The sequence below is a fragment of the Tympanuchus pallidicinctus genome, unplaced genomic scaffold (genome assembly GCF_026119805.1).
Source record: "Tympanuchus pallidicinctus isolate F22 unplaced genomic scaffold, pur_lepc_1.0 scaffold8, whole genome shotgun sequence".
NCBI lineage: Eukaryota > Metazoa > Chordata > Aves > Galliformes > Phasianidae > Tympanuchus > Tympanuchus pallidicinctus.
In genome coordinates, this window is record NW_026294802.1 from 53142664 (window position 1) to 53155885 (window position 13222).

The window sequence follows — 13222 nt, forward strand, 5'->3', positions numbered from 1 at the left end:
GTACTCAGCAAAGCCTGTGTTAGGGTCACCCAGAGTTTGAGGAACAATGGAATACCTCAATTATTATTCTTTTTTTTTTTAGCCCTTGTGAAGATCATAGGGTAAGTTCCAGGTCCTCGTGCCTTAACATAAAGCTTTCTGCAGCACCAAGGGTCATCTGTATGAAGTCCAGACAGATGATGGAGGATTTAGCCTGGGCCATCGGCCATAGATCACAGGGCATGAAGAAATGGGACATGGGGATAAGGAGAGGGAAGAGTAGCTCTCCTGTCCATCTCTCAGGCTGGCACTGGATGCAGAGAGGAGCCTGATGTGGGGTGAACTGAGTTCATCCTTTGCAGGCACTGTGGTGTGATTTCTGTCCCTGTGCTTAATATCAGTGCTGTTCAAACACAAGGCTTGGAGTTGTTCACACTGAGCTGAAGAGAAGTCAGCAACACTGGAAAAAGAGGAGGAGTGGAAAGTCTGTTCATAATGCTATTTCCTCTCTTAAACAAGCCTCTTTGACTATGAAACGTTTAAATGCACAAAAAACAAGCCCCACCTCGTGCTGGCTGCTCGCTCCCCTGATGGGGTTTGTCCTGGTGCCACCTCATGGCAAAAATCAGATCTGAATTTCCAGCAGAACGGCTGAAGTGCGGGCTGCCCAGCTCCCAGCACTGCGAAGCCAAAGCAGGTGTTTAATGCTGGAGTGGTGCTGGTTTTTATTCTTGTTTTGCAACTTGGCTTTCTGGGAGGGAAAAATCTTAACTAGGAGAAATATTTCTAACCCCGTGTTTCACATTTGGGGGGAGATCTGTCACAGAAATTGAGTCTGAGAGGTGGGAGGTTGCAGGTCAGCACTGTGATTCAGCATGAAGCACTTCAAGCAGGTTGTGTTGGGGATGGACGCAACAGCCCTACATCTTCATGAGGAGTCAAGGTGCTTTATCTGATTGGAGAGGAAGGAGGGAAATTCTTTTTACAGGCTGCCCTTGAATAGCATTTGAAGTAATTCCTGATAGCATTTGTCTTTCCTGGTTATTCATGCAACAGCTCAAGCAGCTCTAAGAGTTTCATTTTCAGCCCGTTCTTGGCAGGCGTTCATAGGATTTAACTTATTATCAGTACAACCTGGAGTATTTCTGATTATCCCAATATTTACTTTTGAATCACAGAATGCTTTGGAGTGCTTTGGCAGAATGCTTGTCTCTGACTGGTTTCATGGCACATGGATGATTATCAGTTTATTTTACCCGTGTATCCTGGGTCTTGTGGAAAGCTCGCCAACATCTCCCTCTCTCAGCTGAGCTCAAGATGCATTTAGCTGTAAAAATGCAGTTATAAAGAGCTGCCATTTCCCTAGAGATATTCGGCCATCCACAACTGCTGCAGTTGCTGGTGGCTATTGGGATGTTACCCTGACTGACTGCTGGATGGTCTGAGTTGGAGTGAACAAACCCATCTGGTGTGAAGCTGCTGGGAGCTTGCAGCACTGTATAGAAGACCCAGGCAACTCCAAGGCAGGGGCTGGTTCTTTAAACTTGGCACGTGAATGCTGGAATTTTCCAGTTTGCTATCACAAGCTTAATGCTGTATTGCTCTGCTATTGTTGAGGAGGGGCAAACAGGTCTGTGCAAGCTTCTACATCACCTGGAAAGCAACTGGAAACTCAGACTTGTACTGTTCAGCAAAACTCCCTGAGCTGAGTTCTCAGCTGCTAGGTAAAGCAAACTAGCTTCACATCTGATGAGAGTTGAGATTTGGGTATTCTGGCTTGCTTTTGGAGTGGGACTTTGGGAGTATTTGGAGTATGGTTGTAAGTTAGGGTTGTGCTGCTCTGACCTGCTTTGATTTCCTTGTCTGCAGCGCTTTCAGTGTACCAGAAATCCTTCCTTTTGCTGTTTGCTCTATGAAAGGGCTGGGGATTTTAACACTTTGGCTAGTGTTCAGGTGTTAGTGGGATTTTCACTTGCATCTGGGGAAGACAAAAAGGGTCTCATTCCCAAACAATGAGCTGTTTGTGCAATCTGAAATGCCAGCAACATCTGGAGCGCGAAGACGAGGGGGGCTGGCATTTGTGTAATGGAGGAAGAAATCTATGATTCTATGAAGTCGGATGCTGGTGCCCTGTGAGGGTTCCTGGGCCTCTGAGCAGGAGATGAAGCATCCATAGAAAGATTTGCAGACTGAGTTATTGCTTTGTTCTGCTATCACAACAAAAGGGGTTACTGGTTAGGTAGGTCTGTGCAACCTGCAGGATGTGCTGTCCTTGTAGCTGCCCTAGGTCTGTATCCATACATCTGAGATGATTTCTTTCCGTATGACTGAGGGGAGAGTCAGTATCTCCCTCTGTCCCATACCAGAGCCCATGGGAAGCTGTTCCTGTGAGTGTGATGTGCAGTGCTGATGGGCAGTGCCATGGCTGGGCTGCACCCAGCGTGTGCTCAGAGCTGATGTCTGCAGGGATGCACAGGTGTTATTTGTACTGCAAGAACGTGCCTCCAGGCTCCTCCTGAATATAGAGCACAACTTAATTTGTCTTGCCAGCCTCCTGCCACATGGTTACTCATGAAAGGTGGGTATATTGGAAGAGGCTTTCATCTGAGACGTGCCTGGGAGTGCCATTGGCACTGCGCTCACCTTGCGCGTAGCTGCAGCCAGCACACACTGTGTGCCTCCCAGCTCCTGGCGTGGGGCTGCCCACGTGCCTCTCACCTCCCTGGTGAAATATCTTAATCAGGCAATCTCCTCATATTGCAGCTCATGCTGCAGCCCCTCCACCTTTGCAGCAATGCTGCTGGGAAGGGGAAAGAATTCAACAGGTTGAGGTGAGTGAAGGGAAGTATTTCCTATCCTTCTCTTCCACTGAACCATTAAATGATTTCCTTAGGCTGCTAGCTGAGTGTACTGGCAACGTTTGCTTTCCTCTTGCTCCTTTCTGCAGATCTGGTGGGATTTGGTCTCCTGTACTCGTGGGTTTTAATGTGCTATTTGATGTCAGCTACCTCTCCAAGGATCTTTCATTCCAGCAGGTTAAGGATTGATGTCAAGCAAGCAGCTGGAGCTCTGTGCAAGCCCCTGTTGTACTGAATCCTCTTCCTACAGATGTTTCAAAGAAGGAACAGGATGGATGGCCCTTAAACTATGTGTTGTTTCCTCCTGATAAGCAGAAATGGCCAGCAACTGCCCAGCAACTGCTCAGGTCTTTGCAGTGCTGAATGACCAAACCCAAACCCATAGGCAGTACAGGAGTCTGAGTGAAAGCAATGGTTTATCCCTAAAAGCAATGAAGGACCTCAAGATGCTGCTCTGAAAAGACTGGGGAGGGCTGGAAAGCTTTGGTGTGGCTGAGGGCATGAGTCTGTCAGTGAAATCACTGCTCTTTGGAGCTCGGTGTGACTCCAGTTGCCGAAGTCACAAGAACAGAGACCTTTCACCTGGGTGCATGCCATCAATGGGCATTGTTGGCATTGTTTGGATCTTTAAGTGGCACTGACAGCAAAGTATTGATGCTAGCAAGTGTCTTCAATGCCTTTTAATTAAGAGAGAAGGCTGTTTGGTTGTTTTATCCTTTCTGCCTCAATGATGTGTGATTTGGAGGCTCAGCAGCATTGAGCCACCTGGTCCTGCAGTGTGAGGTCCATCCTCTGCCAAGATCCTGGGGCAGCTGGGGGGGAAGGGTGCAATGTGGGGAGGTCAGAACGGCTGCTTTTGCCCAGTGCTGTGCAAGCACTGCTGCTGTACAGTGCCAGAACGAGTGCCATCGTTTGAAGCTGATGTTTATACCATTTGTAGTGCTCTGTGGCTCAGGGAGAGGAAGAGCAACAGGAGCAGAACCCGGGCTGGGCCCTGTGGCAAGCTGACAGCATGCAGCTGCTGCTGCTTTCCTGCCCTCCTTTGCAATGACTGCTTCCTTTTATCTTAATTACCAAATCCTCGCATTTTTGCCACCGTGTCCCCTTCCAAGCCCTCCCCCCCTCCCTCCTGCCCCACACCTCGGGAGTGGGGAAGGAGCGGGGGCAACCGGGACCACTGCATCCCGTGTCAGCTGCCAGGGAAAGGGAAGGGGAGATGTTTTGGGGGCCGGGACAGTCCGACAGCCTTCAAACTTGCCGCCGGGCCGGGAGCGGGGGGCGGGCGGGGGGGCCGGGCCGGGGGCCGCTCCGCCCGGCCCTGATTTGCTGCGCGGCTCCGAGATTGACAAAGTCTCGCCTTGGGTTTAAAAGAAGAAAAGGGAAGGAGGGAGGGGGGGAAGAGAAAGAAAGTTTTCGCTGCAGGAGAAGGCAGGGGCCGGGGGGCAGCGCGGCGGAGCGGAGCGCGGAAGAGCCCCCGACAGTTCAGTAGCCGTCCCATGGCTTTATAAAGCGGCTGCTCTCGGGGGGTGGGTGGCGGGGTGGGGGGGGAGGAGAAGAGAAAGAGAAGAAACCCCCAGCGATTTTTTTTTTTTTTCTTCGCTGCCTTTTTTTGTTTTGTTTTGTTTTGTTTGTTTATTTCTTTGCTTCCCCTCAAATTGTCCCGAGTTGGTGCCCCGTTTTTTTGTGGACCATGGATACGCACACGCGATGGAAAAGGCGCAGTTGGATACGGAGCTGGCAGCTGCACGTCGCGCTGGTGCTGTTGGGCACCGCGGCCCTGGGCCGGGCAGGTAAGCGGGCAGGACCCCCGGGACCCCCCCTTCATCCAACCCCCCTACCCCCCCCAGGAGCTGCGGCGCTGAGCCGGAGCGACGAGACGCGATGCCCTCTGGGTTGGCTTTGTGCGATGCGACGCGGTTTGTCCGTGTACGAAAGTTAAAAAAGAAACCAAAAAAACGCCAAAAAACCCCACAACCCGACAGCCTGTAGCTGCTCGGGTCCGAGCGCCGTTTGTCAGGGGGCCCGTAAAAGGGGGGGAAAAAGTTAAAGCAGTTCTTTCTCCGTCTTTCTTCAAGAGGATCTGCCTTTGCTGTGCTGCTTTCTTTTCTTTCTTTCTTTCTTTTCTTTTTTTTTTTTTTTTTTGTTCTTTTCTTTTTGGGGCAAAAAGTCGAGATGTGTTTCTGGAGGCTGCAGTTCGTTACGTGGCTGTGCGTGTATCTGTGTTTAATCAACGGGAAGCCTCGCTTCTCGTACAGCTCTTCTCCCCGTGGGGAAGAAACTTTAGTCCAGAAGTAATCTGCTCTCCTCTCCGAGCAGATCTCATGCACCAAAGCCTGCAGACTTTGCTCGGCACCTCAAGGCGTGTTCTCTGCCCTCTCCTCCCACCCCAGCCCCAATTTATGGGCTTTCTCCCTAAAATGATGACTCCTCAGTGGGATGAGGGAAAACACAGTGAAGCAGCAGACGTGGAACAGCGCTGGGCACGCAGTGAGAAACCCCACAGTGTCATTTGTATGGCCCTGCAGAAGCGGGACTGAGCACTCGATTTTTGCCAAGTGGATGCTTTGGTTTGCTGGAGTGCATTTTGAGAGCTCTGCTTTCCAAATGTCTGCCTTCCCCGGGCTCAACGCGAAATACCAGAGCAGGCTGCGTGCTTGTGGGAATGCTGTGCAAGTTTTCAGGGTGTTTGCTGGGATTTTAGCAGATGTTTGGAGGTATTGGTGCTCCGGGATCTCTTTAAGTCGTATTAGGAAGGAAAAGACTGAGGAGCGGCTTGCTGGCAAAGCTCGTTTTGAAGTCTGAAAAGTTGAAGATGGAGTTTGGCAGGGTGACCTGAAATAAAGCAATGCCCGTGGAGCTGTGCTGGCTGGGTTTTGGTGTTGCTGCTCCATTCCCCAGGGCTGGCATCTTCCCTGCAGAGCCCAAAGTAGCGGTGCTTGTAGGGCTGTTTGTGTGGCACCAGCACAAACGCTGGGGGGATTCTGTATACAGCAGCCCGTTTGCTAATTGCTGTCGTTTCGTTGTATCTGAAATGACCTTTAGAAAAAGTGCTACGTGGGAGAACTTTCATTGCTGGTTTGCTCGCAGATGTGAGCGGGGCAGAAAATGAATGGCTGGTCAGGGGGTAAAATGCACCAGGAAAAGCGAATGGAGTTTGCTGCTGGAGTTTGTCACAGTGCAGCAGTGTCAGATTGATGGAGCTCTGACCAGAAGAACACTGGGGCAATGCTGGCTCCTCCTGGTTCCTTTCAGTGCAGCCGGCTCTCTGACTCTGGCTGTAGTTCAGTTTTCAACTAACACAATCACAACTGTTTCGAAAGAAAGATCACAACGTTTTGGTTTTTTTCCCCCTTTTGTCTGCAGCCATACTCGCGTTTCAACCCTTTAAGAGCATCCTTTGCCTTACAGCTTATCAGGGTCTGCCCTCAGCCGGCTTCATTCCAACGCCCTTAGAGCCACCAGGTAACCTTGCTGGAACGCCTGGCTCGCTCTGGGTTGCAGCTGCAGGAGTCTGGTCCAGCTGGAGCAGCGATGCTGTGGTGGCTGGAGAGCTTTAGTAGGGCCAGCTTCTGCTCCACCTAATGGCTCTTGCTGCAAAGAGCTTTGAGCTTTCCTAATGAACCTCCTAATAGGACATCAACTAATTTAGATGAGGGAGGAGTCGGGTCTGGACTCTTGACGATGTCGACTAACAGACTTTGGAGGGCTTTTTTTTTAGCGTCTATCCAAGTTTTTTTTTGGGTTGTCTTTCAACCCGGATTGTTTGTTTCATTTTCATTTTAGCCAGTTTTCTGTGTGCGTGGAGGAATAAAACATTTGTTCTGGTTCTCAGATGCGGATCCATCAGTAGCTCCAAAGAAAGAGGGAAGAAACCCGGGAGAGAAGGTTTCCTGAGCAAACAGAGAAATCACAATGCCCAAAGTGACACGAACTGAACTGCCTCTGAGCACTGCCCTTCCAGCTCATTTTTTCCCATATTTCAACAGATGATGTCACACAAAAAATGTAACCCACAGACAAAGTTGGAGTCTGTCAATGCTTTTAAAAATGCCTGTAAAGTTGGATTGGGTTTTTGGGTGAAAACTTTTGGAAGCAGCAGTTTCCTTTAGTGGTGAAGAAGTGTAATAAGAATACATGGCGTGCTCTTTAGAAGAAATAAAAATGCTGGAAATTATGAAGTGTCCTGTTACCATCTGTTGCTTCTCTCCTTGGCTCTTTCCCAGCCATCTAGAATGAGCTAAAAAATCATCTTAATGCAGCCAATTAGAAGCCTTTTGTTTAATATTTTGCCAATTGAATGTGTTGATATCGTTTTACAAGGAGAAATATGACTTGAAGTTTGGCACTGATGGAAGCTCTGATTTCCAGTGTGAAACCTGGACTGTGCTGTCCGTGTCCTGCCAGGTTGGAATGGGGCTTGAGCTTAAAAGCACCCCAGCTGTTGGCCATGCTCTGTCCAGAGGATGCAGAGAGGCATTCAGCTCAGGTCATCTGTTCTCCTTCCTTGTGAGCTGGGCTCAAGACTAAAACCCTTGTAGACCATTCTCTTCGAGGCTCACCCCCCTGCTGCGCTGGATGCTCAGCTGGTTGCTCACCCACCCTTAGAGGAGTTGGTTGCATTGGTTCCTATCAAATGTAATGGGGACTTTGGTTCTTCAGCCTGCAGTGTTGCTGCGTTGCCTGGGCAATGATTCAGTTGGGGATTGGAGAAATCCCACTTCATGATGACCATAATGACCAGAGCGCCGTTGGGATGTAACTTTCTTAAGACAAACTGCTGAATGGCTGCTGGTTTTGTGGGTGTCCTCCTGCCTGCTGGCGTTGCTGTGTCAGATCTCTACTGCTGGTGCCTCCTTTGTAAAATGTCTGTTTTCAAGAACAAGAACAATCCAACAAACACAAGCAGTGCTACTCCAGGTGCTTGCTGATGATCTGCCTAAGAACAGATAGCGAGGAAGTGCCCAAGGGATGTGCCTTCTGGTACTGTCCACTACCTCTCACGTTTTGTTGCTGAAGGAGATGGACTTACCAGGTTTTCTCTCTAAAAGATAGAGCTGTTCTAACAGGGAGGTTCAGTATCTCCTCATTACCAGAAATCTCATCACCGTGTTGTGAGAGTGTGCTGATATCTCCAACTTTTGGGTAGTGATGCAGCACTGGGGTTCCTGCTCTGAGCTCTCCCAGCTCTGCTGTGGGATGCTGATGGGGAGCAGAGCAGCTCAGCTTCCTCCCGCTCTCACAGAGCTCTGCATGCCTTGGCCTTGGGGTTGAAGGGTAAGTTCTTATGACTGCTTTGAATCACATATAGATCCTTTAAGCCACAGCAAACCATGCTTAAAATGAAGAAGGCACTGCTGTAGCATACCGCTAATGCAGAGGCATTAGTGCAAAGTGCCATTTGTAGATGCATCTTCAGGTGATCTGAGTTCTGTCTGGACTTAGAAATAAATCCGTGGAAGTACTTTCCAGGAAACGGTTCTTCAGTCTGAATTTTTCTTACCTGCAGCAGAAAAGCAAATAGGCCATTGAATTTGACAGTTTCTTTTTCTACTTTCCTTTACGGAGTCTTATGCCCTGATTCCTCAGCTGGCTGCTGACTTGTTCTTGTGTTAGAGATAGGATACTCTGCCTATATTGTAGTTTGGATGCAGGGATGCCCAGGTCTGATTTGAGAAGAGCAGCTGCATTTTTGGGCTTGTGTTTTGTTATGGGGTGAATTGACTTTGAAGTTGTAGCAGAAATGCTAAGTTGGGGCTTGAAGCAGTGATTGAGCACCTGGTGGGAAGGCAGGGCCAACGCAGGGCAGCTCAGGTGTATTCAATGCACTGAGTGACCAGAAGGGCTGGAGCCAGGATCCACCCCTGCCCAGACCTCATTTAAGGGTTGGAAGTGGAGGTGAGGGTTTCTTGTTAGAGATCCCTGCATACCTGAGGCCTTTTGAAGGTAAGCAGCTCTTCTCCTTCATTTCTGTGCCCATGCCTGTTGCATTTGAGCAAGTCCTTATTTGCTGCAGCCTGGGACCTTGCTGCTTTGCTGCCACTGCTGCACTTTTCACTGTGTTACAGAAGTAATGCTCTCTATGAATGGGGAATTTCCTGTAGTGTTACAAGTGTAAATTTGGCACTTCAGCCCATGTACACATGCACCCATGTCTGCTCACCTGGTTTGTTTAGCAGGAGCTTTACTTGAAAGCAGTGGTTCTATAACATTATTTCAAGAAAAATTATTTGGGTTTTGTTTGAAAACAATCAATTCTTCAGTACTAATATTTTGGAACATGGAAGTTATGCTTTAAAACAAAGGAATGATTTGGGAAATGCGACAGAAGCGAACCACAGAATGCACCTCAAACTCTGCACACGTGGAAGAAGAGCTCCTCCACTCCTGTTGTGTTTCAATCCAAGATAGATTTCTGTTCACGTATGCAGAATAGCCCTTCTGCTGATGCAGGCCTGGTGGTGACTGCAGATACTTTGAATGCTGAGGCCTTTCAGTCATTTGCTGACATTGGGTCAGATTTAATACTTCCAGTATTTGTCCAGCAATGTGCATGTGAGTGTGCTCCTGCAGTGTGGCTGGGAAGTTTGCTGCTTTCACTGTGCCATCTGCTGATGCTGTTGGCTTTCGGCTTCTTTAGAACAGCAGAATTGGGCTGAGTTGTGGAGGTTGCTCTGTGCTTGGTTGTGTTCTGGAACTGGGCTGCTTGGTGTCTCTTTTGGCTCTCATCCCTGCTTGGATTTGTTTGGGGTTGTGACCTCTGCAGCCCTTGTATGGAGCTGTCAGGAAGGTTCTGACTCCCTGCTGATGGGAGGATGGCTTTCTGAGAAGGCCTTAGGGGATTTTTGGAACAGAAAAGCCTTCCTGGGAGCATGGTTCTGTGCCTTCTGGAGGAAGCCTCATGTCCACAGCAGTGCATGCTTGCTCAAGAGGCTGCTGGATCCTCCTCCTGCAAACTGCAGCCTGGTTCTGATGTAATATCAAAGGTTTTTGCCTTGCTAGCTGGGCAGGAGCTGGTGGGGTATGTGCTGAGTTTGCAAAAGGGCAGTTTTTCTTAAAATAAACTTGAAACCTTTGTGCAAAATGAACAAATCGAGAAAATCCCATTATGGGAAGAGTGACCAAACCCAGAAAAAAAAGAAAAAAAAAAAAGAAAAAAAAGTTAAGATATGAAAGAATGGAAAAATGGTTACGAATCTGATGTGATGTGGAAAAAACCTGAGGTTGGCAGTGTGGTGTAATTCACCACCGGTTTGCTGCTGGCAAATGTCGTGGCTGTTGAAGTGAGCTGAGTGAACCATCCCAGTGATGCCGTGGTTTCTCTGCGGATACGTCTGGAAAATCTTCAGAACTAAAATAAACGGAGGAGCTGCACAAAAGGCATTTTTGAGGTCGGTTGCTCTGAGTCTGGGCTCTTCCTCTCTGCAGAAGCCAACGGGATTCTTAGCATCGGTTGGAAGCCTTCGCAGTGTTCAGATGTTCTCTTCTTGAAAGTAGGAAAGTGACATTGATGTGCTTACAGTGCTGGGGTTTTTCTTCAGGATTGTGTAATAAATGGGAAATAAAAGGGTGGTTTAAGGGTTGAATGTAAGGAGTGAGTTACGCTGGGGATGGTTCCCAAGCTCTGCTGCACACCTCCTGGCTTTTGGGCACGTCCCTGTGACATCAGCTGCTTTAAGGATGCTATGAAGCATTGTCCAGAAATGAAATCTGATGCAGGTTAGAGAGGCTATCAGGCAGCTACAGGTGGTTTGGTTTACTGATGAAAGCCCTTTGGGAGCTGGAGGGATGCAGATAGAGGTGGGCTGCTGGATGCTCCAGCTGGGTGCTGGTGTGGGGTGCTGTGTGTTAACCCTGTGCTGTGATGCAGGTCAGGTGCACTGCTGTCAGTTTATCAGCTGGCTTTTTCATGTAGTTGCATTTGGTTGTTTTGCTGATGTAATCCAGTGTATTGCTATGGAATGCTCTGCCCCTGTGCCAGCACTGGGCTGTCTTCATCCCCAGTGGGTTTGGTGTGAGTTACCCTGAGGTCCCTTCCAACCCAAGCCATTTGAAGTCTCCCATTTCTCATGCTACCTTTCTTCTGATGCTCTGCCCACTGAACCTGAAGCAGCAGGAAAAAGGCCAAGCCGTGGTCCTGCTGTGCTCAGGGACATCTTCTCACTCATCTGAGCAATATCTGGGTCTCACCTAAAGCAGCTGGTCACCCTGTTTGGATGAGGTGTGTTTCAGAGGCTGTCTGCTCTCCCAGGAAAGCAGCATCTTGCTGAAGATCTGAGTGATGGTCTGGCTTAAATGCAGCTAAATGTTTGTTAGCTTGAGGTGACCCTGGGTGCCATCCCTGCCTGCATCAAGCTGTGCATCTGCAGCCAGGGAGATGCTAATTCTTTCACAGTAAATAAAGTAAGTTGTGTTTTTTTGTTTTTTGTTTTTTTTTTCCTCTGGCTCAGCTTTTAAGCAAACTGCTGAAAGCCCTTTTCTCTCTTTGCCTCTCTGCGCTTCACCGCTACAGCTTGCACAAGGGATGGGGGAAGTTTTGCAGCTCTGCTGGAAATGCTGCAAGAAGTCAATAGGGGGGAAACTCCCAGAGAGGGGGGTGACCCAGGGGTCTGCTGGAGTCCCTGCTTCAGGAGGCTGGCAGGAAGTTTTAGTCACCAAATTTAGTTCCATTGACATGTCAGCTGGAGCTGCTATTTTGTGTGTGTGTGGACGTACAGGAAAGCTGTGCTGCAGCTGAGAGCTGCTCGTGTGTCCTCTCAGAGAGCCCCGCTGGCCCCTCTTCCTCCTCTGTTCCTCCCTCCACCCCCTCTTCTGTTTCCAAGACAATACTTCAGTAAGAATTTGTTGCAGCTGAATTCCTGGAGGTGACGCTGCCAGTTTCCCAGGATCTCTTGCACTCGTGCAGCTTTTTACACCGTGCTTTTTGGCAGTCAGGCATGAGCCCCTGCAGCTGCACCCCTCTTCTGCGCTGCAAGAAGTGATGAGTTTTGGGTCAGTCTTTGAGGGGGCTCATCCTCAGTGCTCTGGAATGAGATGCACCACCCCTGTGTGCTCATGTGCTGCAGGGTAGAGATTTGGTCTGAGGGCTGCAGTTCACCATCTGAATAATGAATGCATTGTTTGTATGCCCTTATTTCCAGCTTGCACCATTAAAAGTGAATAGAAAGGTCAAGGAGATGAGTCACTGTGAATACAAGTGTCATTCTGCTTAGAAGAAATGGAAAAAAAGGAGCTTCCAAGCCAGGTGTTTCAGCTGGTGCCAAGCAGCTCTGTTTCACTGTACTTTCAGAGTTACAAGCCCAAATCTCAGCTGAAATCTGAAATGTTCAAGCACCTAAATGTTAGCAGGGTCTGGGGCTGGGATTTGGCAGCTGCGATTGCCAGGGATGCTGACACTGATCGCTGATGCAGGCTGTGCACAGAAAGCCCAAATAATATCCTCCAAGTACTCTTGTGGCTGCCCTGCTGCTGCAGTTTCTTTGCAAAACGAGAAACTGGAACTGGTAGTAAGCTGCTGTTCCTCCTTGTATACCTAGATGAAAAGACCACCTCCGTATTGGTGTGGTAACCCCTAATACTTAAGCTGCTTTTCTCCTGGATTGAGGCTAGCAGTGCTAAGGTGCCACCCTGACACAGCATCTTTTGTGCTGTGCTGGCAAGGAATGGTGCAGACCTTGAGCAGTGTTTCTTGATGTGGTTGGTGCACCATCTTGGGGTGTCCTGGTGGAAAGGGGCTGCAAAAGCAGCACAGGGTGGTGGGATGCATGAGCCTGCCCTATTGCTTGCCACCGTCCCCTTCCCTGGCCCTAGTGAAGGCTCAGTTATAAAATAAACTCCTTTAATTTCCTGCTCCCAAAGCCTCTTTCTGCAAGCCCCGGGCAGCTGGTTAACCATGCTGGCTGGGCACTGAGAGTCAAACTGTGGCTCTGTGGGTTGCACTTATGGAGGGGGAAGTGGTGAGTGGTGGGTGGGTTAATGCCCTGTGGGTGGGATAGGATGGGAGAGTTGGTCAGAATTTTCCTTCTACTGATAGTGCTGAGACAGTCTCCATAAAAACAGCAGTGGTGGCCACAAGAAGTTGATTCCAGAGTTGTTAATGCTCTTCTTGGTGGGCTAGGATTGAAATCATGGACCCTTGTGCCATTCTTTGCGCAGCTGAAATGCCCTGCTTTGGGAGCATCAGTGGTTTGGTTAATTGCTTGGCACCGTGCAAACCATTTTACTTTGCCTGCATAACGCAAGGTGATTTCCAGGAACAACTTTTGGAAGTTTGCCGCTGTAGGTTTTGTCCAAGCTGGCTGAAAACTCCGCCCAAATTCCATTGGCTGTCAGATGATTGGGATCCTGGACTCTTTCACTACTGATGGGACGGTTTGGTCTCCAGATGC

General features: G+C 49.1%; 1 protein-coding gene across 2 annotated transcripts in view; it reads left to right on the forward strand.

Annotated features, from left to right (window-relative positions):
• The first annotated feature begins 4224 nt into the window (after positions 1 to 4224).
• Positions 4225 to 13222, forward strand: part of COL5A1 (collagen type V alpha 1 chain) — a 127618-nt gene continuing 118620 nt past the window's right edge. For both annotated transcript variants that reach the window (XM_052668038.1, XM_052668039.1), the window contains exon 1: positions 4225 to 4627. In XM_052668038.1, the coding sequence (XP_052523998.1) occupies positions 4528 to 4627 (100 nt within the window). In that variant the 5' untranslated portion in view covers positions 4225 to 4527. The remainder of the gene's footprint in view (positions 4628 to 13222) is intronic.